The 26,383-nt window shown below is 56.9% G+C and overlaps 1 protein-coding gene across 1 annotated transcript; it reads left to right on the plus strand.

Moving 5' to 3' along the window:
- Window positions 1-5,373: 5,373 nt before the first annotated feature.
- On the plus strand, window positions 5,374-25,774 carry LOC104034275 (relaxin receptor 1-like). The gene is made up of 18 exons (XM_075720803.1): window positions 5,374-5,422; window positions 11,414-11,560; window positions 12,332-12,421; window positions 12,511-12,616; window positions 13,206-13,277; window positions 14,124-14,195; window positions 14,609-14,680; window positions 15,860-15,931; window positions 17,798-17,872; window positions 18,121-18,192; window positions 20,636-20,707; window positions 20,868-20,939; window positions 21,268-21,339; window positions 21,448-21,519; window positions 22,645-22,874; window positions 23,289-23,699; window positions 24,429-24,644; window positions 25,587-25,774. Exons 1-18 carry the CDS (start codon window positions 5,374-5,376, stop codon window positions 25,772-25,774), a joined length of 2,160 nt encoding a protein of 719 aa, XP_075576918.1.
- Window positions 25,775-26,383: the final 609 nt, after the last annotated feature.

Here is a 26,383-nt window from a genome sequence, read left to right on the forward strand (position 1 = left end):
CTCCTACTCCTCTTGGTAATTTTTATTTTCACGACTGGTTTTTCGAAGCAGCGCAGCCTCTGAATTCGGGGAACAGAATTTTCACTCAGTCCAGAGTGAAATTTCCACTCAGTCCAGTCTACTACCTGCTGGTGGTAGCCAGGCGAGGCAAATCCAGACGTGCCTGCTGGAGGACAGGCTGTGTGCAGGAAGGGAAGTGCAGGGCATGGCGTCTTTTTAGGGCAGGAGGGAGCAGGGATTATGTACAGGTGAACCGGAGCAACTGCAGGTTGCAGCGTTTCATCACAGAGCAGCTTTGCAGAGAAAGGAGTGATGCTCTCCCTGCTGCCGCTGTTCCCTGGGGGTATCCAATGCTGCCTCCGATTCTCCCTCTGCAGTTTCATGCGAAGTCATTAACTTCCACTTCCCTGACACAGAGTTGTTTCTGGGAGCTGTTGACTGCTCCGTACTAGAGAAGCAGACAAGGCGATGTGTGTGTAGATGGACTGTCCGGGGGGAAGATCGTGTACAAATGTATGCATTGTTAATTATTACTGTGTTTTCTATAGCTCAGCAGGGAAAGGTTTCTCCTGCCCATTTGCTTGTTACTTGGCAGGCTCTCAAACCTGTGACCTTCTTCCTCCCTGTCTTCTTCTGCCAGCTAATAAATGAATTTTTTGGAGGAAGGTGTTTTCAAGTTCACTGCCTCTAGCTTCTCTTTGCTGTTAATATGGCTGATAATGGGATTGAACTTTGCCCAGGTTCCTTTTTTGCCTTTCAAAGCACCAGTTAAAGTTGTATTTTCTCCGATTTGCCCTCTTCTCCATCTCCTTTCTGCCTGGATGGTTAGACCTGAGGACAGAAGAGGAATGCAGAGACCTTCCGAGGTGCCGCCCCGCTGGGAGCTGCAGATGGATAATCTGTGTTTTTAAGGGAGCTGATCCCTTGGGAGTCCTGCTGCCTGCTGGGACTCTCGCCGTCCTATGGGATGTGTGGCAAGCCCTTCTCCAGGCTGGGTGCAGGGACCCCAGCCTGAGAGGAGCTGTGCCCCTCGAAGGACGTCAGTGCAAATGCTGGTGGGACAGGGAGCACTGCACAAGCTTGCAGCACTTTCTCTTATTTGTAAATGAACATCTTAGCCAAAAACATCCTGCTGCTGGGGTCAGGCAGTAAGGGTGGATGAATTTCCTTCTTGTCCTTGAACCAGATGATGTCTGTTCAGCTGGGATACCGAAACCATCGTGCCTGTTGACGTGACTGCTACATCAGGTGGGTGGCACAGGCTTTGCCCGGAGAACTGCAGAGAGGATTTAGTCAGGAGTGAAATGCATGCTTCCAGCATCTTGTCTGGATGCAGATGTCATCCTGGTCTGATTAATCCTTCATGTCTCACCAGCACAGCCCCTTTCCTGCAGGTTTTTTGGTCCGTCTGAAGTCAGTTGTGCAGCAGGGCTGTCGGCACGGGATGCCGCTGTGGTGGGTCCCTCCTCCACCTCCTCCGAAGACGGGAGCGGAGCCTGTGCCTGGCTGGCGAGGCATGGGTAGCAGAGGGGGAGAGGTGCTGGGCAGCACCAGAGCACACCCACAAGCCAGGGATGGTTCGAAGGCTGCTCTGAGTTTAGTTCTGAAGATTCAGAGCTTTGTCTGGAACCACCTGCAGTTTGGGCACAATGCTGCTGCTGGCTCCGGCGTGCTCAGGTTTGGGTGGGAGGGGAAACCTGCCTGCCCCTTTGGCAGGAGGGTGAAGGTGGGCAGATGGGTGGGAAGAGGCTGCTGACTTAGGGAAAGACAGATCAGCTTCACATCTGCCTCCTCTGCCTCAGCCCGCTCCTCCAGAGGCAATTTCTCCAGCTGATAAGCATATTTCTGTATTGTAACACTGAGCCATGGCTGTTCTGCTGAGCTCAGCATCCCACTTCCCAGGCTGGGAGCAAGGCAGCAGGCTGTGACTGTTGTTAGATGGATGAACAAACCCAGTAATGGCCCCAGATGAACAATTTCATCCAAGCGATCAAGTCCCACAGCGGCCGGATCGACTGCCTTGACAAAGGCAGACGCTACCCGTGCCTGGCCGAGAGCAGAGCGGGGCGTGCAGGGCATTGCACACGCGGCTGACATCGACCTGCCCAACGCCCACGGGAGAGCGGAGCCGGTCTGTGACGTGCAGCTCGTGGCCTCGGGCACAGGCAGAGACTCACCTCAAATGGAGGGGGGAAAAAAGCACCAGAGAAGTCAGGCCTGAATGAGAACCGAGGGATTTGGCACGAGGAATGATCCCAGTGGAAAACAAAGTAAAAGGGAAAAGCTGGCTTGATTTGCTCAGAAGTAACATTATCCAGGGAGACGGCAAAGACAGCTCTGGCGGGGAAAGCGCTGTGCCGAAGCGAAGGCTGCCCAGCAGATGACTGCGGAGCTCTGCAAAGAGGTTACGCTTTTAAAATCCCGGGATATAAATCTATGCCACGCAATTGCACAAGTCCTCTCCGAGCCCCTCGGGGCTCTCTATCGTAATGTATTGCTGGGCTGCACAGCCTCGAGATTTAATGTGTGCGGGGAAGCATCCAACGCCCATACGTCATCTGGGTAGTTGGTGGGAGGTGCGTCCCCAAGAGCTGGAGGAAGATCGCTGCCAAAGGGTGGAAATTTTTTGGCCCATTAACAAAGCTCACGTTAAGAAATACAGGCTTGGTGTAAAGATGCTGACAGCCTGCAGGAGCATGGGGGAAGAAAGCTGAAAGGCTCTGAGAGCACAGAAGGTTGGTCAAGGACCGGAGCACAGAACAGGCCATGGAGAGGTGCAAAACGAGCAAGTTGGATGAAGAGCGATGAAATGCAGGGCGTATATAAGAGAAGATGGGCACCCCTTGGCTCCTGATGGGCTTCCCGAGGGGAGCAGGCTCAATTGGCGGGTTGGAAGCAGGGCGGGATGCGAAGCGGGATGCCTTTCTGCACCAAGTGCAACCCCACAAGCTGCTTCCCCGCTCCTGTTCCTGATGGAGCATCTCCAGCCAGGTCCAGCTTCAGAGCAATGCACCTGACCCTGCACCTTCACACCTTTGCAAAAGTTCACTACGCAGATTTCCCCATTTTGCCGCCAAGCCACCCAAAATCCCAGCCCATACCCCTGTGCCACGAGGAGATTCCTAAGGCAGGTTCCTCAGCTCAGGCCCGTCGTTTGACGCTGAGGGTTATAACTTTCAGGCAGCTCTTCTGTGGTGCACACACAGCTTCGCACGGGGACGGGTGCTCCTGAAGAGTCTGCAGAAGAAATGCTGTCAGCCACTGAAATGCACTTTAATTTTAAAGCTTTGATTTCCTCCCCACCCTGCCCTGGCTGCAGGTTCAAAGGCTTTGCAATCACTGCTGTCCGGCACCCCAGCATCCAGCAGCAAACGCCCAAGCTTGAACATTAGGGCAGAAAAGCGGGTTTGTCTCCTGACACCGAGCCCCCATCCAGCCCTCGAGACCAAAGTGAGTGCTTTAAACTGCAGCAGTAGAATGGCAAAGCCTCTGCAGAGGCTAAGAGGTCTAAGATTTGCATGCACAGAACTTTTTTTTCCAACAACTTCTTTCCTTCTCTGAAAAAATGGAATATTTTGCTTCTCTTCCATTTCCTCTTCTCCCAGCAGCCTCACCCTATCTGGCTTTTAGCTTCCAAGTGCCCTTAGATCTTAAATAAATTTGATCTAGAGCCACAAATACTCTATATCATGTTCTTTTGGAAGCTGTTCCCTGCTTCCTCGCACCACAGCCACGGCAGGGCCCGCTCACGCTGGAGGGAGGTGGTGGCGGGAGGGAAGGCTGCGTTTGTGGGACCCCGTTTCCCTCAATGCAGAGGAAGGGGGTGTCAGTACCGATGACAACAAGGAACAGGGGTAGGAACAGTTGTTGGGTTGTCTTGGAAGCATCAATGAGAATTTTGATAAGTTTATCGATAAGCTTTAAATGTATTAAGGAATGTGCAAATAAAAGGGGGGAATATCTATGTCACTTAATCCCACACTTTCGTCTTCAGGTCGAGGAGAGGTGGGACAGTAGGTTCTGTGACCTGAGGAAAGATTTGCCTTCCAGCAGCAGGGGAGGGGTTAAACTTTTACAGATTTTTCTGGACCTGTAACAAGCCTTTGGAAATGCCGGGGAAGGGAGACTCCGAGGAGACCCGTGCTCACTGTGCAGATGGTCTGGGAGCCGAGCGTGGAGAGCAAGGCTGTGGTAGGGGTCTGCTCTCCGCCTGGGACCACCTGTCCCCCTCCCACTCCCCAGCTGTGAAACACCGATTCCTCTCCCTCCTCCTTGCGGCTCGGGTGGATTTGAGCCCGAGAAGCTGTTCCATCCATGGGACCCCCGCTCCCGTGCTTCCCACCGTCCTGGTCTGCTGGGTTTCCATGCAGCAGCCGGAGCTGCGGAAGGGCTGCCCCGACGGCCTGTGGAAGGGGCGGCTGTGCCACCGCTCGTCCCTGGCTGCTTCGCAGTCACCGGTGGGCATGGCCAGGCTGCCTGGGGACAGCCCCCCAAAACGGGAGGACCTGTGCCCGGGGTGGGCTGCGCAGCACCCCTCATCCTCCTCCAGGGTGTGCATGGAGGGGTCTGGCTGGGGCAAAGGGGCAGGGAGGGGGTCCCAGACAGCGTGGGGATGGGGGGACCGCAGCATCAGTGGGGAGAGTGGGAGGACCCTGCCCCTACCCGCAGCCCACCCGGGCCCCAGCCCATGCAGTCCGAGCACCCCGACTTGGAGGAAGGCTCAGGGGCGGTGGCCCCGCACTGGGGTGGCTGCAGGGGTGCGGGGATCGGGCAGAGATCCCCACGGATGCCACCGCTGCGTCGTGTCCGTCGGGCCAGCAGACACGGGTGGGTGCAGGTACTGGCTGCGAATCCAGCAGAGGGACCTCTCGGGAAGGAAGCATCCTTCCTCCTCCTCCTTCTCCTCCCTCTCCTCCTCCTCTTTCTCCTCCTCCTCCTCCCAGGCTGTCCCTGGGCTCCCCTGGGGTGTGCACCCCAGGGTGCCCCACGCTGTCCCCGGCGTGGGGAGCGCAGGCGAAGGGCTGGATTCGTTTCCTTCTCCTTTCCTCCCCATGCGCATCCCCTGGCTGGATTTTTATGTGCAGAGTCCCACGCGGGCTGGTGGGTGCCGCAGATGTGCCCGAGAGCCGCTGCACCGGTGCCTTCCCCGGGACGGCGATGGAGGCAGAGCGCGGGGCTTCCCGGGGACCGGTGACCACCTGTAGCATCCCTGGTGCGTGCAGCCCCACGCGGCGTCGGTGCGTTCGTGTACGTTAGCGGCAGAGGACCAGCAGCATCTCCACGTTCCCCTTCCCTCCTCCCACTGCCGCCCAGCAGCCCAGGCGCTTTCCAGGCCTTTCGGAGCCGGGCGCTGCCCTGCCAGCGGCTGCTGACATGAGGCTGCTCCTCATCATCCTGCCGTCGCTTTTCTACGCTGCTACAAGTAAGTGGCTGTCTTTGCAGGTCGTCATCCAAGGTCATCCAAAGCGGGGAGGAAATCGGGCCATTTGACTGGGGTCTTGGTGGGGGGTGGTTGCAGAGAATTTGGCAGCGGGATTCGGATATAGATCCTGGCGCGTGGCAAGGGGATGCTGGCTGCCTGAAAACAGCCGTGCTCCGCAGAGAAAGTGCTGTCCTGTGAAGAGTTTGTGTGCCCGGTAACGCCGCTCCATGCGCGGCTTGCTGTTCGCTTTTCTGGGCATCTGTGTTCCCTGGAAAGCCAGAGATAGCTGCGGATCGCGATTCCACCTTTTGTGCAAGAGAGCGAGCACGGGAGCGCAGGGGGAGCTGATGCAGCCGCCGCGCCGATGTTACGGTCTGAAAGAGGAGGGAGCAGCGGGCAGAAACCAGACTGAAAAGCAGCGCTTTTTGCTGGAAGTCAGGAAGGGGGACGGTGGAAAGGCAGTAGCTCTGCGCTATTTCCCTTTTGCTCTGACTTGTTGTGATTTACTTCCGTGGATGGCAATGCAAACTGTTCCCTCCCTGCCCAGCCGGGGTGCGGGGTGTCAAACCTTTCTCTCCAATCAATCGCTTGTGTCTCCTTTAGCGGGGTTTGCTTTAGGTGCAGCTCAACCTGCCTCAGCGTGGGAAATGGAAGGGGAATTTTGCACGGTGTGTTCAAAAAACGGGTAGATGTGGCACTTCGGGATATGGTTTAGTCTAGTCTGCCCTTGATTGGTTTAGGTGGGCTTGGCAGTGTAGGTTAATGGTTGGACTGGATGATCTTAAAGGGCTTTTCCAACCTAGATGATTCTATGATTCTATGATTCTGTGAGAAGGGGGCTGCGGTCCTGGGCAGCGGGGATGCACCGTGGCGCGGAGAACCCGGGTGCTGGAGACGAGCGGGATGGGCGATGCATCCCCCCGGCCACCTCCTGCAGCTCCAGGACGGTGCTGGCAGGCCTTACACGGTTTCTTTGCAGACAGAGGCAATGCAGACCGAAGGCGTGTTTCATTCAGCCTGTAGGTTTCCGGAGAATTTGGTCACGGCTGTTTTCCTGGTAATGCGTGGGCTTCGTTTACAAGCCTGGGTGGCCGTCGTGAAAAGTCGAGGCAGATGCTGAGGTTAATCCCGGCTACATTTGGCCACTTCCTCTGGCTGCGCTTCCTTCTGCGGCCCCGCGGAGCCGGGGCAGGAAGGTCCCCGCTGCGGCACAGTGCCCGTGCCCACCCCGTCCCACCTCTGCCAGGGCATGTCCATTTATCTAATAGTCTGCATCGCCCGAAAATCGCCTGTTTTCTCAGCGGTTTACCTTGCCTGAAACACGCACTTTTCCTCTGTTTATTGTTTTGGTTTTTTGGGTTTTTTTTTTTTTTTAAATTTCACCTTCTCTTTTGTCTCAGGCTGCTCCCTGACTTCTGTCCTGCACAGTCCCCAGTTTCTCTGGCTCCGAGGGGGGTTAATGCGGAACGAGGTCCTACGGGGTGGCTGGAAAGCATCGGTTTAGCTGGGAATCCGGGCCTTGAGCGTCATTCCTGGAAAAAAAAATAGAAGCTATCTGTGTTTATATATATAAATATATATATGTATAAACTCTTCTCGCTTAGTATTTACATAACTCCATATGTGGATACGCTCTCTGCAATAGGGACCTGGAGGCCCTGGGAAGGTTTCTGTTGCCTTTTGTGGGTCCTACATAAATTCAGACTGAAAAAACAGCCAGAAACCTGCGTGGCATGACAGTATGCAACAGAGAGCCTCCCTGGATAACTAGAAATGGAACCAAGACAGGAGAAAAAAAAATCCCTCCGGAGGGAGTCGAGGTCAGGTCGGAGGGCTGGGGTGGGATCTGTTTCCATTCGCAGGACTTGGAGAGGGTAAGGGACACGCTTCCCTCCGCAGGGCTGCAAGAGGGCAAGAGCCGGGGTCTTGTACTATCCCCACCCCAGTTTTGTGTTTTCTTACTCTTTCATCACCCAAAATTCCGTCTTAAGGAGACACGGTTTTCCGTACAAGCCCAGCCCCTCACCAGTCGCCACCTCTGCTGCCTGCAAGGGCAGGACCCGACAGCACCTCCGAAATCTCATTTCTCCTGCCACCACTCCAGCCTCTTTTAAGAGCTTTCCCATTTGGATGATTTGCAGTGAGACGCTTTTAATTGCCCTTAATCTTTGCCCACGTTTTAATTCACTGGTTAGGTGTTTATCTTGCAGGGAGCCGGCGGAGCTGTGCCAAAGCGCAGCTCCCAGCCAGCGTGAGCGGGGACGGGCCAGCGGAGATAGCAGCCGAGGGAGCAGCAGGACCACTGTGGGCATGCTTAAAATGCACACGCGTGAAAGCACATTAAATAGGTCAGCGAACTTGCTTCTTGGCAGGCTGGCTCGGCCCCAGCGCGTGCTCCTCCAGGCAGACTGAAGAGCGTCTTCAGGAGCGCTTGGGGATCTCTTTGCGCTGGCTGCAGCACGGCAGGAGCTGCCCCTGCACCCAACGCAAACGTTCCCCAGTGCATTTTGCACACGGGATGCTGCGAGGGAGTTAGCGGGTCCCCACGCACACGGGGGTCCTGAGCAAATTCCGCGGGAGCCCTCCTGGCATTGCACCCGTGGGCTGTGGCAGGGTCCCGCGCAGCGCCCAGCAGCGCTCGCTGTGAGCACCCACGGGGAGGTCTGGTGTTGAGGAGCAGCTTCCAGCCTCTCACAGGTACTTCACACTGATATACAGCGCAGACTTGAACTGTTTTGACACAAATGTCATTTTATTTAGTTTTTTGCACATGCTTTTATTATTGGGTGTGATCTGCCAGCCTGAGGTATTTTTCATAAACATGATAAAACTCTTTTATTGAAGCATTAACACTCAACAGTTCTATTAGGAGTAAACTTACACTTAAACTTGGCTCAAATTTTTATTTTATTCGCTGCCTCGGAGAAACAGCTGCTTAGGAAAATCAAAAGGAGCAGTCACACATCACGAGTTTGCATTTGGCCACCTTGCGATGTGTGAATTTGTTAGAGCAATTGCTTGGGCATGCCCTCTATGAGATATCCACCTACCAGAGCTTTCCCCTGGTCTTTATTCCCCCCTTGGATGGGTGTCCTTGCTCAGCTGCTGATTTACACCTGCCCGAGCCTCTGGTGACTGATCTCAACTTGCTGGCAGTGAGCAACTCCATGGGCACCAGCCCTGCTCCTTGTAAATTTTTTTTTTTTTTGTACACTGCTGCAGTGCTGGTTTTAGTGTATAAAACAAAATCTTGCAAAAGCAATTCCCCTTCCAGCTCAGTTATAACTAACAGAAGTAAAAGACTGATTTTCTCTTTTCCCCATACCCCCGCAGGTTTTCGGCAGCAGCCCGGCTCTGTCAGCCTGAGCAGCGGTGGCCGGCTCCATCCGAGGGCTCTGCCTACTTTTCACTCTCCCTGTTGTATTTCCGTAACACTCCCCGTTCCAAAACTCATGTAATCTGGAGAGCACCAGCCCTCACCCCACCCCTCTCAGCTTTGGGTGGACCAAAATTTGCTTTTTATGAGTAAGAAACTGCGGTGCTAAGCCACTTGCCCATCATCATCGTGCAGGAGATGGCTGCCTGTGTCTGTCCTCTTGGAGAGGTTTTGGCTTCATAAAGCAGAACCATGCCCAGAAGTATTTAAAGTCACTGAGACTCTGCACTAACGAGAGGTCTTGGACGAGGCTGTCCGGTAACGAGCCGCCCCTGGGCAAATTCCCCAGGGAAATGCTGCTGGAGCGGGAGCAGGAGCTGCCTGTGCTGCCTGCACCGCTCACCGGAGGGAAACAGCCATATGCCGGGGAGACACGGCTATACGTGTTTTAGCTATATTTTAGCTATACGTAACGTTGTCATGGCACTGGCAGGCTGGGAAGGGAAGGCGCCCAGCGCATGCAGCAGCCCTCACCCGCGTCCCCAGAGACTTGTCTGTCACTGCCCCGGCTCGCGTCTGTTGCGTTATCAGAAGAAAATAGATGTTCTTGCCCCCAGCTAAAAGGAACAAAAGACCACACGTAAATGAATTTTCAGTGATAAATTTTTGCAACATTTAATAGCAGATATGCTTTTTAATGTCGCAGGCAGACAGTAATTCGTTAGACAGTTGTGACGTGTTTCAGTGTTCTGCAGTGGCATGTGCGATACCCCCCAGGGTTTAGACATGTCTAATACAAAAATATACCTACAAGCTGTATTTATAAAAAAATCTAAAATTTCCTCTTGGTTTGCAAAAAGACTAGTCAAAAGCAGGCACTTCCGAAACAGAGATCTCTGGAAGTCCAATGTACTGTACAAGCTGCGCAGGGCTACAGCCCAGATTTTTTCACTTTGGGGTAAAGGGGACACGGTCCTGGGCAGGGCGACGGCTCAGCCTTCAAAACCTTATGGAAGCGGGGTTTCCCTTCTCGCCCCAGGCTGCCTCGTGGCTGGGGCTTGGGCCCCGGCTGATTCACAGTGCGAGACAAAGAGGAGCAAGAGCGTAGGTATGTTAAAAATGCCGCTTGGACCCGCTTTACAGCTTCGAGCGGACAGAGATCCCTTCCAGAGGTGCTTGGGATGGCTCCAGTTTTCAGGAAAGATTTATGGAGCCACAATAGACTCTGCTCCAAATCTTAAAAGACTTTGAATCATCTTGATTAAACCCATCAGGTTTTGTGTGGAATGAGAGTCCTTGTTTTCCCCAAAACAAACACCCCAGATGCACCAGTGAATCCCGGGGAAGGCGTGGGGGACCCCCGGCCGGTCGGAGATCTCCGGGCAGGGATTCAGGCAATGCATGTTGTTTATGTCTAGCTCAGCCAGCCGCTGCAGAAAGCAGGGATATTTCTAGTCTCATGGAAAACTTCCTCAGGTCCAGGCACAACCTGTCTGCGGGAAAACCCCACTGGTGTGGATGGGGCACCCGTGATTCGGCTGCCGGGACGGCCGGAGGGGACTGTGTCCGTGCGATGCTGCCCGCCATGTGTTGCAAGCCCCCGCCGGTCACCCCTGCATCCCACCCGTTCCCACCGCTGCATCCCACCCGTTCCCACCGCTGCATCCTACCCGTTCCCACCCCTGCATCCCACCTGTTCCCACCCCTGCCTCCTATCCGTTCCCACCCCTACATCCCACCCGTTCCCACCCCTGCATCCTACCCGTTCCCACCCCTGCATCCTACCCGTTCCCACCCCTGCCTCCTATCCGTTCCCACCCGTTCCCACCCCTGCATCCCACCCGTTCCCACATCACGCCGCAGTGCTTGCTGATGGGATGGTTAATGGGGGGGGGGGGGGGAGGCAAAGGGCTTTTAATTACAGCATGCACCATCAGCCATTAACAGCCTGGCAGTTGGAGAAAATTGCGAGCAACAAGCTGGGCCCCCCCAGCCCTGATCAAAGCGGGCTGTGGAAGCGTTTAGCTGGATGTGAAGCATGCCTCTGCCATGGCTAATTGCAGGATATTAACGAGCAGGGCCCTGCAGCTGGCTATCTGTGATGGCTCTGATGGAAAGGGCTCAGCAAACGGGCAGCGGGAGCTGCCAGGACAGCTTTGCCCCCGGGGACGGGGCTCTGCCTCGGGGACAGGGGGGCTGGGGAGGAGGGATGGGGTGCCCAGTTTCTTGGCGCTCTGCATTTCCTCAGCAGAACTGCCTCTGCCCTGGTCTTCCGGCTCCAGGGCGGCATTTTGCCAGCTAAAGGTGCTCCGAAAGCAAGGGTTTGGGTCCTTCTTTTCCCCTGGGGCACGCTCGTGCCTCCTCGGTGGTCTCCATCACCCCATCAGCTCACGCTTGCTCCGGCCGGCGCGCGGTCTCGCAGGACACCGGTGTGGCGACGCTGGCCTTCAGCAGCAGCGCAGGCACCCCCCCTTCAGCCCCCCGGCCCCACCCTGCCCCGAAAGTCACCGGAGCTGGGCACAAAGCAGGACACGGCCCCAGGAGCTGGGCGCCCGCAGGAGCCCGGGGGCAGGAGGTGCTGCCCCAGCGCTGAGCATCTCCTCCTCCTTCGGCAGAGCCTCCTCCGATCCGCTCCCGGCGGGACGGGCACGCGTGTCCCTTGGGACAGTTTCCCTGCGGCAATCTCTCCGTCTGCCTGCCCCAGGCCCTGCACTGCAACGGGGAGGACGACTGCGACAACGGAGCGGACGAGGAGAACTGCGGTAAGCAGCGAGCCCTTCGCAAAGAGGGATGCTCTCGGAGTGAATAACCCCCAGACCGGGGAACGCCAGGATCCGGGACCAGGAGTGCATTAGAGCAGAGCTTGCTTTTGCCCCGGGAAGCGTGAGGAATCCTGGAGCTGCTCCGTTCTCCAGCCGCTTCCCCGGCTCTTGCGTTTGCACGCCATCCTGGCACAGTGGCCGTGTGTGCCCCAGCGAGGAGCTCATCCATCAGGGATTCTCCCGGGCTGGGGTGCAGGAAAACTCTCATTGCTACAAGGCTGGGGCAGACATTTCTGGGCCATGGTGGAAAAGCAGAGGAGCAGAGGGGCTCTGCGCCATCAGTCAGGACACGCGGGTTCAGCAGATTTAAATACACAAAATGGGGTCCTTTTTTCTTTCAATATACAGTGCAATTGTGGAGCTCTTTGCTCAGGGATGCTGAGTCTAGAAGTGTAAATGAGTTGGAGACTGGACAAATTGATACCCTTTGGGAGCTGGTTAACCCAGTGGCTCGGATGCAGCGGCTGGCTCAGGATATCCTTAAAGCAGGCTAGGTGGGATGCTAGAAATAGAGGAAAGAAAATTGTATTGTGGCTGCGCTTGGAGAGATGCTGAGGGGCTGGATGAACCCCTCTTCCGCCCTGGTACAGCTGTGGGGCTGCAGCCCGATCTCAGGCTTTGTGCGATCCAGCACCCTCTCCCGCGGCTGCCAGGGTTTTGCTCCGCACCGATGCCCGTGCCTCTAACAGTGGTCCCCCCTCTGCCCTGCAGTGGACGACAGCGGCTGGGTGCAGATCCTGGGTGACATGCTGGCTGCGAGGAGCAGCGGGATGGCGGTGGAAGATGAGGGTGATGCCTGCTGTAAGCCGTCCTCCCCGGGGCAGGCATCCTTCCCACCCCGCGGGCCCCCCGTGCCCTCCCCGCAGCGTGTCCCCTCTGCTTGCCCGCAGGGCTGGAGCTCTTCCCGGAGCGGTGCCGGTGCCGGGGAAGGGCTGTAGACTGCACCGAGCAGGACCTCACCGCTGTCCCCTGGGTCTCCTCCAACGTGACCAGGATGTGAGTAGCAGTGGGTGCGTGCACCCCTCTCCCCCGGGAGAGGCACGAGCGGGGCATGCACTGTCACCCAGCAGGAAAACGAGCTTACAGGGAAGGAAATAAAATCCCTGGCTTTTACTTCTTGTCCCTGGATCCAAAGCAGCAAAGAGGCCTGTCTGTGCCAACAGACCCCTCTCTGCAGAGCTTCAGCTGCTTGCTGCAAGCCTCCCACAAGCAGCGTTGAGCTGGGAGCAGGGAACAGCCGGATCCTGCCGGGATGAGGGCTGGGGAGCCTGTTCACTGCCAAGCCTCCAGCTGAGATGCACGGGGTCCGAGACTGTCAGCAAGCTCGAGGCCTGGGGTACCCTTTTGCACACAAAAAGCAAGGGCTAGGAAGGGAGGAGGGTGCAAAAAAAACCTCTGCAGCAAATAAGGCTTGCAGATTGGGAGGGCAATTAGCAAGGTAGCAGCTGCTTTGCATTTTGTTTGTATTGCACAAGAAGGGGAGGGTCTAGTCTTTACTGTTCTCCTTTGATAAAGGCCTCTCTGTCCTAGTCTGCTGGCCCTGGGTTTGATTTTTTTTTTTTTTTTCCTTCTGTTTTCCTGCTAGGGACCTGAAGAAAAATAAAATCCATTCCCTGCTGGACAATCAGTTTGCCAGGTACAGGAGTCTGAAGAAGCTGTGAGTACCGCCTTCCTTTATCCTGCTGGCTGGCATGACGGGGGAGAGCAGTGGGCGCCCAGGTCAGCAGCAGCGGGGCCGTGCGTAGAGGAGCGAGTGTGTGTGCTCGTCGGGACAGCTTTGTTTGGGACAGTGCACCCCAATGGGACACTACAGCTGTCCAGACAGCAGCTTTTTCAGCTCCTGGAGCCCGTGGTGCCCACTGAAGTCGGCAGGCGCCTGCTACGGGCATTGCAAGCCCCTGATGTGCTGCCGGCATCGTGCCGCTCCCCAGGGGTGGGCGAGCAGATGGTGGAGCAGCGCCGGTGCTGGCCGATGACCGCCGCGTGCGTGGTGGCGTGAGATGCCTCATGAGCCAGCTGCCCTGCTCTGGAGAGCTGGGCGCCTCTGCTCGCTCAGCCCATCGCCTCGCTAGGCTGCTGCACCCGGGGGTTCGGGGGGGACCCAGCGGAACGGGGTGAGGGGGAGAGGGGTGTTTGCTCTCGTGGGTGGGATGGCAGCTTCGTACGGCGATAACCACGTGAAGCGGCTCACAGCGGCCGCCTGTGACGGTCAGGCATCTGTGCTTTCAGCTTCCTTCCCTTTGCATGGAGTAAGTGAGGTAGAGAAGGAAAATGGGCTCTCCGGGGGCACTGGAGACAAGGAGCCCGCGGAGAGCAGGGGCTGCAGCCTGGAGCTCCGTCCCCGAGCACTGCGTGGGCAGCAGCCGGCCCTGCGAGCCGCATGGCTGGTGTCCCGCGGATTTGGGCACATGCCTCTCTTTCCTGGGGACCATGGACCCTGAGAATCCCTTAGAAACCATACTTCTTCGATCTCTTTTTCTGTTCTGTTTTTTTTTTAAAATAGGTTTTTGCAAAACAACAAGATCTGGTTGATCTCACCCAAAGCCTTTGCTGGACTTTCTCAGCTTAAAATGTTGTGAGTAAAGGTGTCTGTTAGGGGGCCCTGGGGAGGGGGGCCCGGGACGGACACAGTCCTCGGCTCCTCTTGGCACGAAGGCTCGCAGCACAGCCGGCTCGAGGCCAGGTTCTCAGCCCTTTTTCTTGCTCCTGCAAGAGCTGGTGTCAAGCATGCTTTAAGCTGCAGTTGCATGTGTTTTGGGTGAATGTGGAGCAGAGCAGAGGCATTTCCCCTTCTGCTAACGTGGCTGTTCCCACCTGCACATTATCCAGCCTGAGCTGGGACCCCGTGTTTGAGCTGCTAAGGGAGATGGTGCCACGAGCACCCAAAGGCAGGGGCCATGGGCAGCTCAGGAGGAACGGCTTTAGCAAAAGCAGGCTTAATCGGCAGCGGTGCCTCAGGATCGCTCTCCTCCTCTGCACTGGTTCCAGGTTCCTCAGCCACAACAGGATCACGCAGCTGAAGCCCCGGGTTTTTGAGGACCTGCATCGCCTTGAGTGGCTGTGAGTTCCTCTGCCAGTCCCAACAGCACCAGGAGATGTGACTGATCCCGACTCCTCCTTGCGTTGACCATAATTTCATTACCTTGGAGGGAGGGGGAGCGGACAGGATGGTTTCGGGGTGTCTGTGGTAACTTGGCTGTGCTGGGAGCCGTGATGGCGATGGGTGCAATGCCGGGTTGGGTCTCCACCTCCCCACCAGCCCTGTCCCCAGGGCACACTTGGCATCTGCTGCAGCTCTTCCATGAAATTCCTATTTGAGTTTCCCTCCTCTGTTCCTGGGGTCAGATTCAGCACAGGCTGGACGTGGTCTTGTCCGAAATCTCGTTATGGTTCGCCGTGCCGTGCTCCCCTTGCCGCTCCCGAGCAGCTGCGGCAGGGCATGGTGATGGGCTTTGTGCAGAGACAGCCTCAGGTCCTGGGCTGGAGCACTGGAGGTTTGTGTATAAAAGGCTTTAAGTGTGCTGTTAAACACAGAGATTTGCAGCTCCGTCACTTCGAAAAACATCCACCTAAATTTAAAGTACAGCTAATATCCTTCCTCTCTGTTTATTCTCAAAGGCTCTCTTTGATCTGGGTCCGGTGTGCGGTTTTACACACGGAGCTTATAAAGGTTTTGCTACAGAAAAGAAACCGTAAAGGCCACTTTACACGATGGCTCGTTCCTGCTCAGCTCGGGCAGGTCTGCCACCCCCCAGGCTTCCCTGCTCTTCCTTGCCCTGGGACCAGCGCAGTTATTCCTTGAAACGGGAAAACAGAAGGATGAGCAGCTCACGGAGGGTGGTCTGTGGTGCAAACGAGCCAGAGGACTTTTGAGAAGCCAAGCACGGCCCTGAATTCCCCAAATGGTTTCTAATTTATCTTTATTTCACAGCAGAAGAGGGGGGGGAAATCCAACAGACCCTGACTGTGAAGGAATCCAGACTCTGCAGCTGGATCTAATGCTTCAGCCAGGGCTGCCTGGATGGATTTAAAGGGGGGGGGGGGGGGGGGGACGGGTTTTGGAGGGGGGCAGCCCCCCCCGGGGATGGGTGTCTATGGAAGCTTGCGGGGGAGAAGGGGCAGAACCCCCTCCCGCAGCAGCGCCAGCGCTAAATGCGGGGGCTTGCCCCTGCCAGGAGCCCCAGCGCCGCCTCGCCCTCTCCGGGTCCCCTCGCCTCACTTCTCCCCTTCTCCTTCCAGGATAGTGGACAACAACAGGATCGCCACCATCGTCCCCGCGACGTTTGCAGGGCTGCAGTCTCTGTATTTCCTGTAAGTTGGGGTGGGGGCAGCCCTCCGCGGGGTTTGGGGGGACCCCGCTCCTGCGGGTGTCTGTCTGGTACCTCCTGCACCCCTTCTCCGGGCAGCTCCTAGCCTTTTTCGGGGCAAGTCGAGGGTGCTGTGGCTTCCTCGCCTTTGCTGGGGTGCGAGGGGCGACGGTAGAAGGGAGATGCCTGTCTGGCTCCCGCGGCCAGGAGCTGCGGGGGATGCCTGACCTGGCTGGGGGAGCCAGCGGGTTTTGCCGGTGCTGCTGCTTCTCTGTGCCACCTCCTGCTCTCAGCATGCTCTGCCTACAACCAGGGTTATTGCTTCTGCCTGGGGCAGGGGCAGGCGTGTCCTGGGGAGTCTGGCCTCCCCTCAGCACTTACTGATCAGCAGGACGGGCAGCAGTGCCTGCGGTTTGGTTTGCTGATTTTTTTTTTTTTTTTTTTTTCCTTGAGTCAGCAACTGCAAACAAGATCCGATGCTTTCCCACACTACTGCCCCTCTGCTGGGTGTTTTCACACCAGGTCATCTCGAGCCAAGGGGTTTTTAAGGTCCAGCCATTTCCAAGATGGATGTACAGGATAACAAATTTACTCTAACCACCATAAAAACAATTTTGCAGTTGCTCTAAGATGACTTTAACACCTTCTCCATAGTCCAGAATACAGATCGGAAACCTTGGCAGCAGCCTGGAGTCAGCGTTAGGGGAGAAGTTTTGGCTGTTACAGTGGAAAAAACACGTGTGTGTGAGCGCACAGATGCACATACGTACTCGCATACATCTGAGCACGTTTTAAGCTGTATTCCCTGGGCTTACACCTGCAAGGAGAGTGCTTCAGCCACGGCCGCTGGTCCCGGCTCGCACCATCTCTGCTGGAGGTGTAACTGCTGGAGTTGGCTGGAAAAGCCTGGAAGTTGGTTTTGGGTGCATGCAGGACTCGGGCAATGGCTGTGCCTGGGGACAGGGGAGCCGTCGGCACGGGGGGACTGGGCAGCTGGGGCTGGCAGCAGGGTTGGGGAAGAGGGGCTGTGACCCTGGGATTTTGCTCCTCTGCAAAACCTGGGTAGCGCTCGGTGTCCAGAGAGCTGTCCCGGCTCTGTCCCAGGAGCCGGAGCCGTGTGTGCCGCGGGGGACAGCCCCGGGGGCACGGAGCTGCCCTCAGCCCCGCGGTTCCACGCTGCAGGCAGCAGCGCGGCTCTGCTCGGTGACGCGCTCTGTTTATCCTTCTGCATTTTTGTTAGTAAATCAAATAAACTAAAACTGCGGTCACAAAATGTGCAGTGAGGAACACTGTGCGCACAGGCATGTGCAAAAGTGCTGGGAAAAACACCAGCGGGAGTTCAGGCTATAAATTTGCCTTTACTGGCTGTCACTCCAGGGTCACTTGCTGCTGCTTTCATGCACCATTCTCCTGGTGACGTGCCCGCCACAGCTCAGTGGAGAACATGTCCCACGGCTGCTAAATGTGCCCTGTATTGTTACTTTTACAACTTTCCCAAAGAAGGTGGGTGAAGCTCAGCGCTGCCCTTAGCAGCCACGTGTGCCAGGCCTTTCCCTGGGGTGGTGGCAGCTGAATTCACTCTCTGGTTTTGCACGGCTGTGGTTGCTCTGCAGGGGTCTGCAGAAGCTGGCACAGCCGTGCTGCTCTGGGCCGGCTGCTGGAGGCACCACCGGCCCTGAGCTCATCCCCGGGTACTGGTGCAAGCAGCCCATGCAATGCAAATATCCCCCAGGTGAGGCCATGGACCAGCCCAAAGCCCTCGTGAAACATGGTCCAGGAGCAGCACCAGGACTGTATCCGCGCACAGGGTTGTGTCCCGGGCAGACGTATGGTGCTGTGACCGCGTTTGTCCTTATTGCCTCCCGACCAGGTACCTGCTGAACAACTCTTTGACCCAAATACCCAACGCCTCCCTCTGCACGGAGATGCCGAAGCTCAGCTGGCTGTGAGTACCCTGCCCGCGGGGCAGACGGGCTGCTGCAGGCGCTGCTCCCGCTCCCCGGCCGGGTCCTGGAGCAGAGAAGGGGCGGAAAGGGCTGGGAGCATCCCGCAGGGAATGGGGGCAAGGGGGGCAAGCAGGAGGTGAGGCAGCTGGTGGAGAAGGAGCAGATCATGCTGGGCAGCCCCCCAGGCACAGCGGGGATGGGTGGGGGGAGAGCCTGGGGAAGCAGCAGCACAATTGCCTTTCTGCAGGGAGCTGGAAGGGAACAGGATCCAGGCGGTGCACAGGGCTGTCTTCCAGGAGTGCCACGACTTCACGGTGCTGTGAGTGCCTCCGCTTGCTGGTGGAGACCCTGTCCCTTTGCGGGTGCATGGACAGACCTGGGGGGGGATAACCAGCATTGGACTGGGCCCCCCAGTTCCTGCCCCTCTGGGCTAGATGAGGGGCTGCTGTCTCGTGTTTAATCGTTTCAGCCCACGTTTGTGTGCAGCATCAACAGTGCAGTCAGCTTTGTGAATTTTGTAGGGACTTGATCAGGCACCCCAGAACTTTTTCCAGGGGCTGTGTGCTGGAGGATGGCTAACCCTGGGTTGGGCAGCTGGTGGGCTCATCCCAATGCCCTGTCACCAGCCCACGGGGGCTGCCCGAATGGAATGGGGACCTTCTTCAAGTGCGAATGGTGGCAGGACACAGCATGGAAAAAGCTTTCTATGGTGTACAAATACCAGAGCTTGTATCTAGTCTCACTTCTGCAGGCATCCAAATCCCCTAAAAATATCCCTGAGGAAGGCCAGAAAGCTTGTGAGCCAGCTCTCCATATGTCAAATGGTGTCTGGTTCCTCCCCTCCCGCCTGGAGCCGGCTCCTGCCCCATTCCCTCCTGGCCCCGGGGCTGAGCTCTTGCTCAGGTGCCCTCCTAGAGCTGACAAAGGCAGAAGATTCCCATCGATGGTGCACAGGCTTCTCCCAGGGTCTCGTTTTCCTGCACACGATGGTCATCTATCTCCCAAAGAGATATATACGGCCCCTGGAGCCCCAGGAGATAAGGAGAGTTGTGCACGGTGCAGATGTGCACGGTGCAGATGTTGCGCACGAGCACGAGACTACCAGCGGGCACAGGGTGGTGGCAGGAGAGCAGAAGTGGGCTGGAGCCAAGCCACCCTCCCAGGGGATCGGCAGTAATGTTCCCCGGAGCACTGGGAGTGCATTGCAGGACCCTGTGCCAAAGCTGCCAGATCGGAGTACGCAAATAAATCCAGGGCTTATCTGGACAGTAGCTGATACGGGGCTGGGATGGGATCATCTCTGGCAGGAGCTGCTCTCCCCTCTCCCTCCCCGGACATCATTTTCCTGCAACGTGCAGCAGAGTACGCCTCTGCCCCGAGGGCAAACGCAGCAGCAGCCCTGTGCAGGAGCGGGGTACGCAGCCGGTAGCGGCAGAGCGGAGACGTTGAGTGCTCCAGTCTCACAGCCGCTCCCTCCTCTCGCGTGGAGTTCTGCAAAATGCTCTTCAACTCCCTGCAGCTCCCGTCGGAGGTCCCAGCAGGTAATAGAGATGCTGAGCAGCGCGTTTGAAAGTCAGGCTGCTCTGGCAGGGCAGCGTCGCACCCCGTGCCCGCCTCGCAGTCCCTGGCCGGGTGGTGAAGAGCAGCTGTCCCAGGCTGGCCCGTGGAGAGGTGAGATGCCGATGGGGTGACGATCCCCTTTGCAGTTTACCCGGCGGTCCCTGGGGACCCATCTTGGTCCTCCTCTGTCCCCGCACAATGTCTCCAAGGATGAGCGCTTTCGAAAGCTCTGCTGTGACTTTCCGGCCAAAGATTGCCGCACAAAGACCCTAGTCCCCCATCCTGCCTTTCTTGGAGAAGCCCCAGTAGGCATTAAATCCCCAAAAAGTACACCACTACATTTTTTCCTCCAGCAAGAGCTGCCTGCAGAGCCCTGTGCCGGGCGGCTGAGCCGCTGCCCCGCTGTCCATCCTTCCTCCCGCAGCCAAGCCCATTGGCTTCGATCAGCAGCGTGTTTCCCAGGACTGTTATGGCACTTCCATGGAAACGTCCGTACGGGCAAGATGGACGGCGTAAACATGCCCCGCCAGTGACACTGGTGTAGGAGACAGCTTTGCGAGCGGAGGCAGCAGATGAGACAGGGGCTCGTGTTCGGGCTTTGCAGAATGACCCATGCTGGCCGGACTCCCTCATCTCTCCCGTCCCTCGTCTCTCCCCATCCTGCCTGGCCACACCATGAGCCACGTCAGAGCGGGCTGCCCTGGTCAGGGTCAGCAGAGCCTGGTTGCTTGATGAGAACCTCGGCCAAGAAGCCCCGTCCCCAGGTCATGGCACTGACGGGGTCTCCCAGCACCTTCAAGCACGTGCCATCCCGCAGGGCTCTGCTCTGCCTGCTCTGAAGCCGTTTGTGTTTCTTGGTGCACCATTCTGGGTTTTTACTTCTGAGCCCTTGAGCCAGCTCTGCTTCTGCCGGGCTCTTCTCTGAGCTGTGGGCTTGGGTGAGATGGAGCCTTGCACCTGAGAGCTGGGCTCTGGCTTAGACCTTCCCCATAACAGCGGAGCGTTTGGCTGCTGGAGGTGGTGGCTGCGGCTCGCTGCCTTTGGGAGGGACGCGGCGGGGCTGGGTGCACCCCGCGGGTGAGCCCCGTGCAGCACCAGCACCCCCGGCTGCTCACCACCAGTCCGGGGGTCGGCCGGTGCTCCCGAAAAGCGTGCGGGGCTGTGCTGCACCCACACGCTCTCTCCCCTTCCTTCTCCTCCAGGATCCTGCGCAGAAACAAGCTCAGGTGGATCCAAGACGGGACGTTTTCCAGGCTGAACAAGCTGGTGGAGCTGTAAGTTTCCAGCCGTTCTCCCGCGGTGCTGGGGGCAGGGGTGGGGGCCTTGCTCGGGACCCCGCTCTGCCCCCACCCAGGGCTGCTCGCTGCTCGGCACCCCTGGGTGCAGGGCTTGGTGCCCACAACCCCTTCTCAAACACCGCTCTCCTTCGCGCAGCGACCTGTCGTCCAACCAACTAGACCAGCTCCCCTCCTCTCTATTTAATGGCCTGGCTCGGCTCCAGCAGCTGTGAGTACCGGGGCTGCGCTGCCCCGGGGGTGCCCCTGCCCCCCTGCAAGCACCCCTGCACCCCCTGCATCGTTTTGGGTAGATGTCCTCGCTGCACGGTCGGCTCCCTCAACGGAGCCGTGGTGGCCTCGGCAGGATGGGCTCCCTCCCGGCGGGTCTGCCTGCGGCACGGTGCCATCGCAGACCCTCTGCTTCAGGGCTGCGGACCCGTCCCGGGGGAATGGGGAGTGCTGGGGAAAGCCATAGAAACACAGCCCTTTGCCCTTGCTTCCAGCTACTCTGATAGCTTCCAGGTGGGAAAAACACCAAAGGCTTGACTCTTTTTCAGGAATATTTCCTACAATCCATTGAAAGAGATCTTCCCCAGCCAGTTTGAGAGCCTGCCCCAGCTACGGTCTCTGTGAGTCCCGCGACGTGCCCGACCCTACAGCGCTGCCTCCACATGCAGCAGCCCCAAACCCAGCCCGGGGCCGCTCACAGCATCCCCTGCGCTGGTTTCCTTCTGCAGGAGCTTGGAAGGGCTGGACATCCCCAACATCCACAACCTGACCTTCCAGAAGTTGACCAACCTCTCCCACATGTGAGTGGGGGGAGCGGGCGGCTGCTGCTGCCCTGGCACCCGTGCCCGTGGGTGCTGGGTGCGGGGAGGGAAACCGGCGCACTCCTACACCCGTGAGCAAGTTATTTCAGCCCACTGGAAGCCCCTGAGCACGATGATCTTGTTTAAATCCCCCCGGGGCAAGAGGGTCTCTTCTAGCCAGGGCTTGCTTAGAGCAAGGGGAGCGTTTTGCCCGTGTGAAGGGAGCAGCTGGCAGAGCCACGGGCGCACGTGCGATACAAAGAGGGATCTGCGTTTCTGAAGGTGCACGTTGCATAGGTGATGTGGGCAAGGTAAACTCGGTCAGGCCAAGGCGTGCTAGGCTGTGCGCTGAAAGCTGCGCTGAAGTTATCACATTAGAGGCCCTTTTGGTCTGAGATAACGACCCAAGAACCCCAGAGATGTGCAGGGAGACAGGCTGGACAGGCATCGCACACAGGGTGGGAACAGGACGGCGCGGCCAGCTGTGAGTGCTTCAGCGTCTCTTTGGAAGGAAAAAAAAAAAAAAAAATCACTAATTTTCTCCAGATGCACATTTTAAAGTACCTGTAATGAAAGACAACTGTACATCTTCCTTTCCGTAATTGGTCTGTTTGCACTATAAATATGGTACATTTTCTACCTGACTTGCTAATAAGCAATCATTTTCTCTCCTTTTATCTATAATTAAGCAGAAATGAGCCTCGCATTGCAGTTTTGTAGTCATTTTCTAATGTAGAGTTTTCCTAAGCTTATATAGGCTGGCTTTTATAAGGCTTGAAAAGATTAGTATGAAATAATATGCAGGGGGGAAAAAATGTGAATCCCTGTTAATGGAACTTGCAGGATTTGAATAAGGGATTGATTTTTAAATGTTAGTTTGTGAGAATCATGGGTTGGAGGAAAGCACTCCTGTATTTATCAGTTGACAGTGCTGAATAGTGGCGGATTTAAGGGTGCGGCTGTGGTACATGATCCAAAAAGCACTGGGGTGCCTCCAGCCGGTTTTGCAAAGGCTTGGGGGTGTTGCTTATTTAGTGTCCAAAACCAGCTGCAGTACCGTGCAAATGGGGACCCCCTCGCTCAGCTCCGTCACGCTCTGAAACCTTCCCCCCCCCGTCCCAACAGCTACTTCAAGAAGTTCCAGTACTGCGGCTACGCGCCCCACGTGCGCAGCTGCAAGCCCAACACCGACGGCATCTCCTCCTTCGAGAACCTCCTCGCCAACATCATCCTGCGCGTCTTCGTCTGGGTCATCGCCTGCCTCACCTGCTTCGGCAACCTCTTCGTCATCTGCATGCGGTCCTTCATGGTCACGGAGAACAGCCAGCACACCATGGCCATCAAGTCCCTGTGCTGTGAGCTGGCTGGCGGGGGGGCAGGGACCGGCTGGGGGGTGCAGAGGGAACCGGGGTGGATGAGCTGCCCCCCGGCATCTCCCCAGGGAGGAGCTGTCGAGCTGGTGCCAGCCCTCCCCAGTGCAGCCAGGGCCCCTTTGCTGCCCATTTTTCCCTTTGTGCTGATGGTGGACGGGTTTCTGGGCATCCCTCCGTGCCTGGGGCATCTCGGCACTTGCGCTCGGGTCTGTGCTCACAGACACCAGCAGCCAGCTCGTTTCTGTAGCAGCTTTTATATATATATATATATATATATATATATGCATAAAGCCAAAGGCTGCCCAGCTCTGTGATGGCTTTATGGCCATGGCATTAATGCAAAGGGCTACATTTGCCCACTGGTGCTTTTTTCTCACCGTACCTTGCCTCCCCCAGGCGCAGACAGCCTGATGGGCATCTACCTCTTTGTCATCGGAGCCTTCGACCTCAAGTACGCGGGCGAATACAACAAGCACGCCCAGGGCTGGATGGGCAGCCTCCAGTGCCAGCTGGCGGGCAGCCTGGCCATGCTGTCCTCCGAGGTGTCGGTCCTGCTGCTGACCTACATGACCCTGGAGAAATACTTCTCCATTGTTTTCCCGTTCAGCCACCACAGAGCCGGCAAGAAGCAGACCATCTTGGTGCTAGCGGCCATCTGGCTTCTGGGCTTCTCCCTCAGCATCATCCCTCTGGGGTGTAAGGAGTCCTTTGGGAACTACTACGGGAGGAACGGGGTGTGCTTCCCGCTGCAGTCCGACCTGGGTGAGCGGCCCAGTGCCCGGGGCTACTCCGCCACCATCTACCTGGGTAAGGCCACCTCAGGACTTGGGAGCCAGGGATGGGACGATGTGGGGCAGGACGGGCTTCCCTGGTGGGAGCAGGGCTGCTGAGCCCAGCTGTCCTCAAATGTTTGAATCATGGAATCATGGAATAGTTTGGGTGGGAAGGGACCTTTAGAGGCCACCCAGCCCAGCCCCTGCAGTGCCAGGGACAGCTTTAACCAGCCCAGGGTGCTCAGAGCCCCGTCCAACCTGGCCTGGGATGGTGCCAGGGATGGGGCTTCCACTGCCTCTCTGGGCAACCCCTTCCAGTGCTTCACCACCCTCAGTGTAAAAAATTTCTTCCTTATATCCAGTCTAAATCTCCCCTCCTTCAGTTTAAAACCCTTACTCCTTGTCCTGTCCCCTCCAGGGTGCCGCGACAGCCCGCACCGCCTCCGTTAGCGATATGTCTGACTCCACGGGGCGCGGCCATCCCGCTGGGACCCTGTAAGACGGGGGTGCCGGCTCTGTCCCGGGATGGGGAGGGTCCCTGCTCCAGCCTGACGCTGTGCCCAGCTTCACCCCAGAGCTGGCCAAGGCCATGGGCATCGCTGGGCTGAGGCAGGAGTCAGGACTAACCGGGGCTGCTGAGATGTCTTTGCCCCCTCTAGTGATAAAAGCCGGAGTCGTCCTGCTGCTGCCGGCCGTGCCGGCCATGCCAGCTCGCGAGGTTTGTGCTTTGGCTACGCTCAGAGCGGGATTTTTCCCTCTCCAGGCTTGAATCTCGTGGCCTTCATCACCATCGTCTTTGCTTACTCTGGCATGTTCTACTCCATCCGCATCACTGCGTCCAAAACAGCGGAGAGAGGCGTCTGCTCCCGGGAGGTCGCCATCGCAAAGCGGTTCTTCTTCATCGTCTTCACTGATGCTCTCTGCTGGATACCCATCTTCCTCCTCAAGCTGCTCTCCCTGCTGCGGGTGGAAATACCAGGTGAACCCCCCAATCCCCACAGGGCCCTGACACAGAGCCCGCCGCTGGCTGCTGCCCGCCATGCGTCCCTGGGGCGGGGACCCCTCCGTGTAGGTGCTGCCGCGTTTTGGAGCTCTCCCCACCCACGCGTGGGCTGCAAGGGGAGATGGGCAGCGTTACAGGTTTCCCTGGGCCCCTGCTTCTCCCCAGGGAGCAGCAGTCGTGACCCGCTGTGGGGGGCTGCCCTTTCCAGCCATAGAATGGTTTGGGTTGGAAAAGCCCTTTAAGATCATCCAGTCCAACCATTAACCTAACGCTACCATGTCCACCACTAAACCAGTTAAGGAGAGAGTAATAATTTCATCTTTCCTGGCTCATGGTGGCTGGATTATTTTTTAATGAAAGTAAGAACTAGGAATCACTAAGGTTGGAAAGGATCTCTAAGATCATCAGTCCAACCATCAACCCAACACCCCCATGCCCACTAAACCATGGCCCAAAGTGCCACCTCTGCCCATTTTTTTGGACCCCTCCAGGGATGGGGAGTCCACCGCCTCTCTGGGCAGCCTGTTCCAATGCTTGACCACTCTTTCCGTGAAGAAATTTCTCCTAATATCCAATCTAAACCTCCCCTGATGCGGCTTGAGACCATTTTCTCTTGTCCTATCGCTAACTATTTGGGAGAAGAGACCAACACCCACCTCTCTACGACCTCCTTTCAGGGAGTTGTAGAGAGCGATAAGGTCTCCCCTCAGCCTCCTCTTCTCCAGGGAAACAACCCCAGCTCCCTCAGCCGCTTCTCATCAGACTTGCTCTCTAGACCCTTGACCAGCTTCGTTGCCCTTCTCAAGCCTGCAAACAGCATCGCCCCTCTTTGCTGCGTGGGCTGGCGCGGGTGGGCTGTCCCTGGGCAGGGGGGATGTCCCCCCTCGGCTGCCTGACGTCGTGTCCTTGTTGGCACAGGCACCGTCACCTCTTGGGTGGTCATCTTCATCCTGCCCATCAACAGCGCCCTGAATCCCATCCTCTACACCATCACCACCGCCTCCTTCCAGGAGAAGGTGAAGGGCTGTTTGCAGAGCAAGCAGCTGGCGCTGCACGAGTCCCGCAAGAGCTTTACCCTGGTGACGCTGCAGGCCAGCAGCGCTTGACCCTCCCCGGTGCCACAAGGATGCCTGTGGCTCGCCAGCCTGCCAGGCTCTACCTCCAGCTCCGCAGCCCCACGCATGGCTCAGCTCCAGGATGCTCCTGTGTTGGAGAACCGCGAAGCATGAAGGCTTCCTCATCAGCCAGCAGATATCGTTAGTACTTTATTAATTGCACGGATGGGAAGAGCAGCCCCGATCCAAGTCAAACAATCTGTTGCAGTTGCACATGATACAAAACAAGAGTCCCTTAAATACAAAATACACGTCTTTTAAATGAACATCACCTGGCGCTGAGCTCTACCGCCGGAGTTATATATTAATATTCCAACTGTACAAGTATTTATAGAAAAAAAAAGAAACATTTTAAAAAAATATTAGGAGAAAAATCACTCCCCCAAATGTTAGTTATATTTTTATATATATATATATATATATAAAAACCTAGAACGCAGGCTGGGTTGCTTTTTTTCACTGAAGAGAGACAGATAGGATGTGTTACGGCAAAACTGACACTGGGAATCGCTCCCGCGCGTGGGTCATGTTGCCTTCCAGTTGGAACGATGTCTGGTAACTTGGGTCCCTGCCTGAACGGAGAAACCAGGTCGGGTCCTG

This window comes from Pelecanus crispus, chromosome 13, assembly GCF_030463565.1.
Source record: "Pelecanus crispus isolate bPelCri1 chromosome 13, bPelCri1.pri, whole genome shotgun sequence".
Lineage (NCBI taxonomy): Eukaryota > Metazoa > Chordata > Aves > Pelecaniformes > Pelecanidae > Pelecanus > Pelecanus crispus.

Excerpts from the sequence above, each read along its gene's own strand:
- LOC104034275 (XM_075720803.1), top strand. The coding sequence starts at position 5,374 with ATGAGGCTGCTCCTCATCATCCTGCCGTCGCTTTTCTACGCTGCTACA. Across the intron at positions 13,278-14,123 it reads TACAGGAGTCTGAAGAAGCT|GTTTTTGCAAAACAACAAGA; the intron begins GTGAGTACCGCC and ends TTTTTAAAATAG. Across the intron at positions 14,681-15,859 it reads CTGCATCGCCTTGAGTGGCT|GATAGTGGACAACAACAGGA; the intron begins GTGAGTTCCTCT and ends TTCTCCTTCCAG.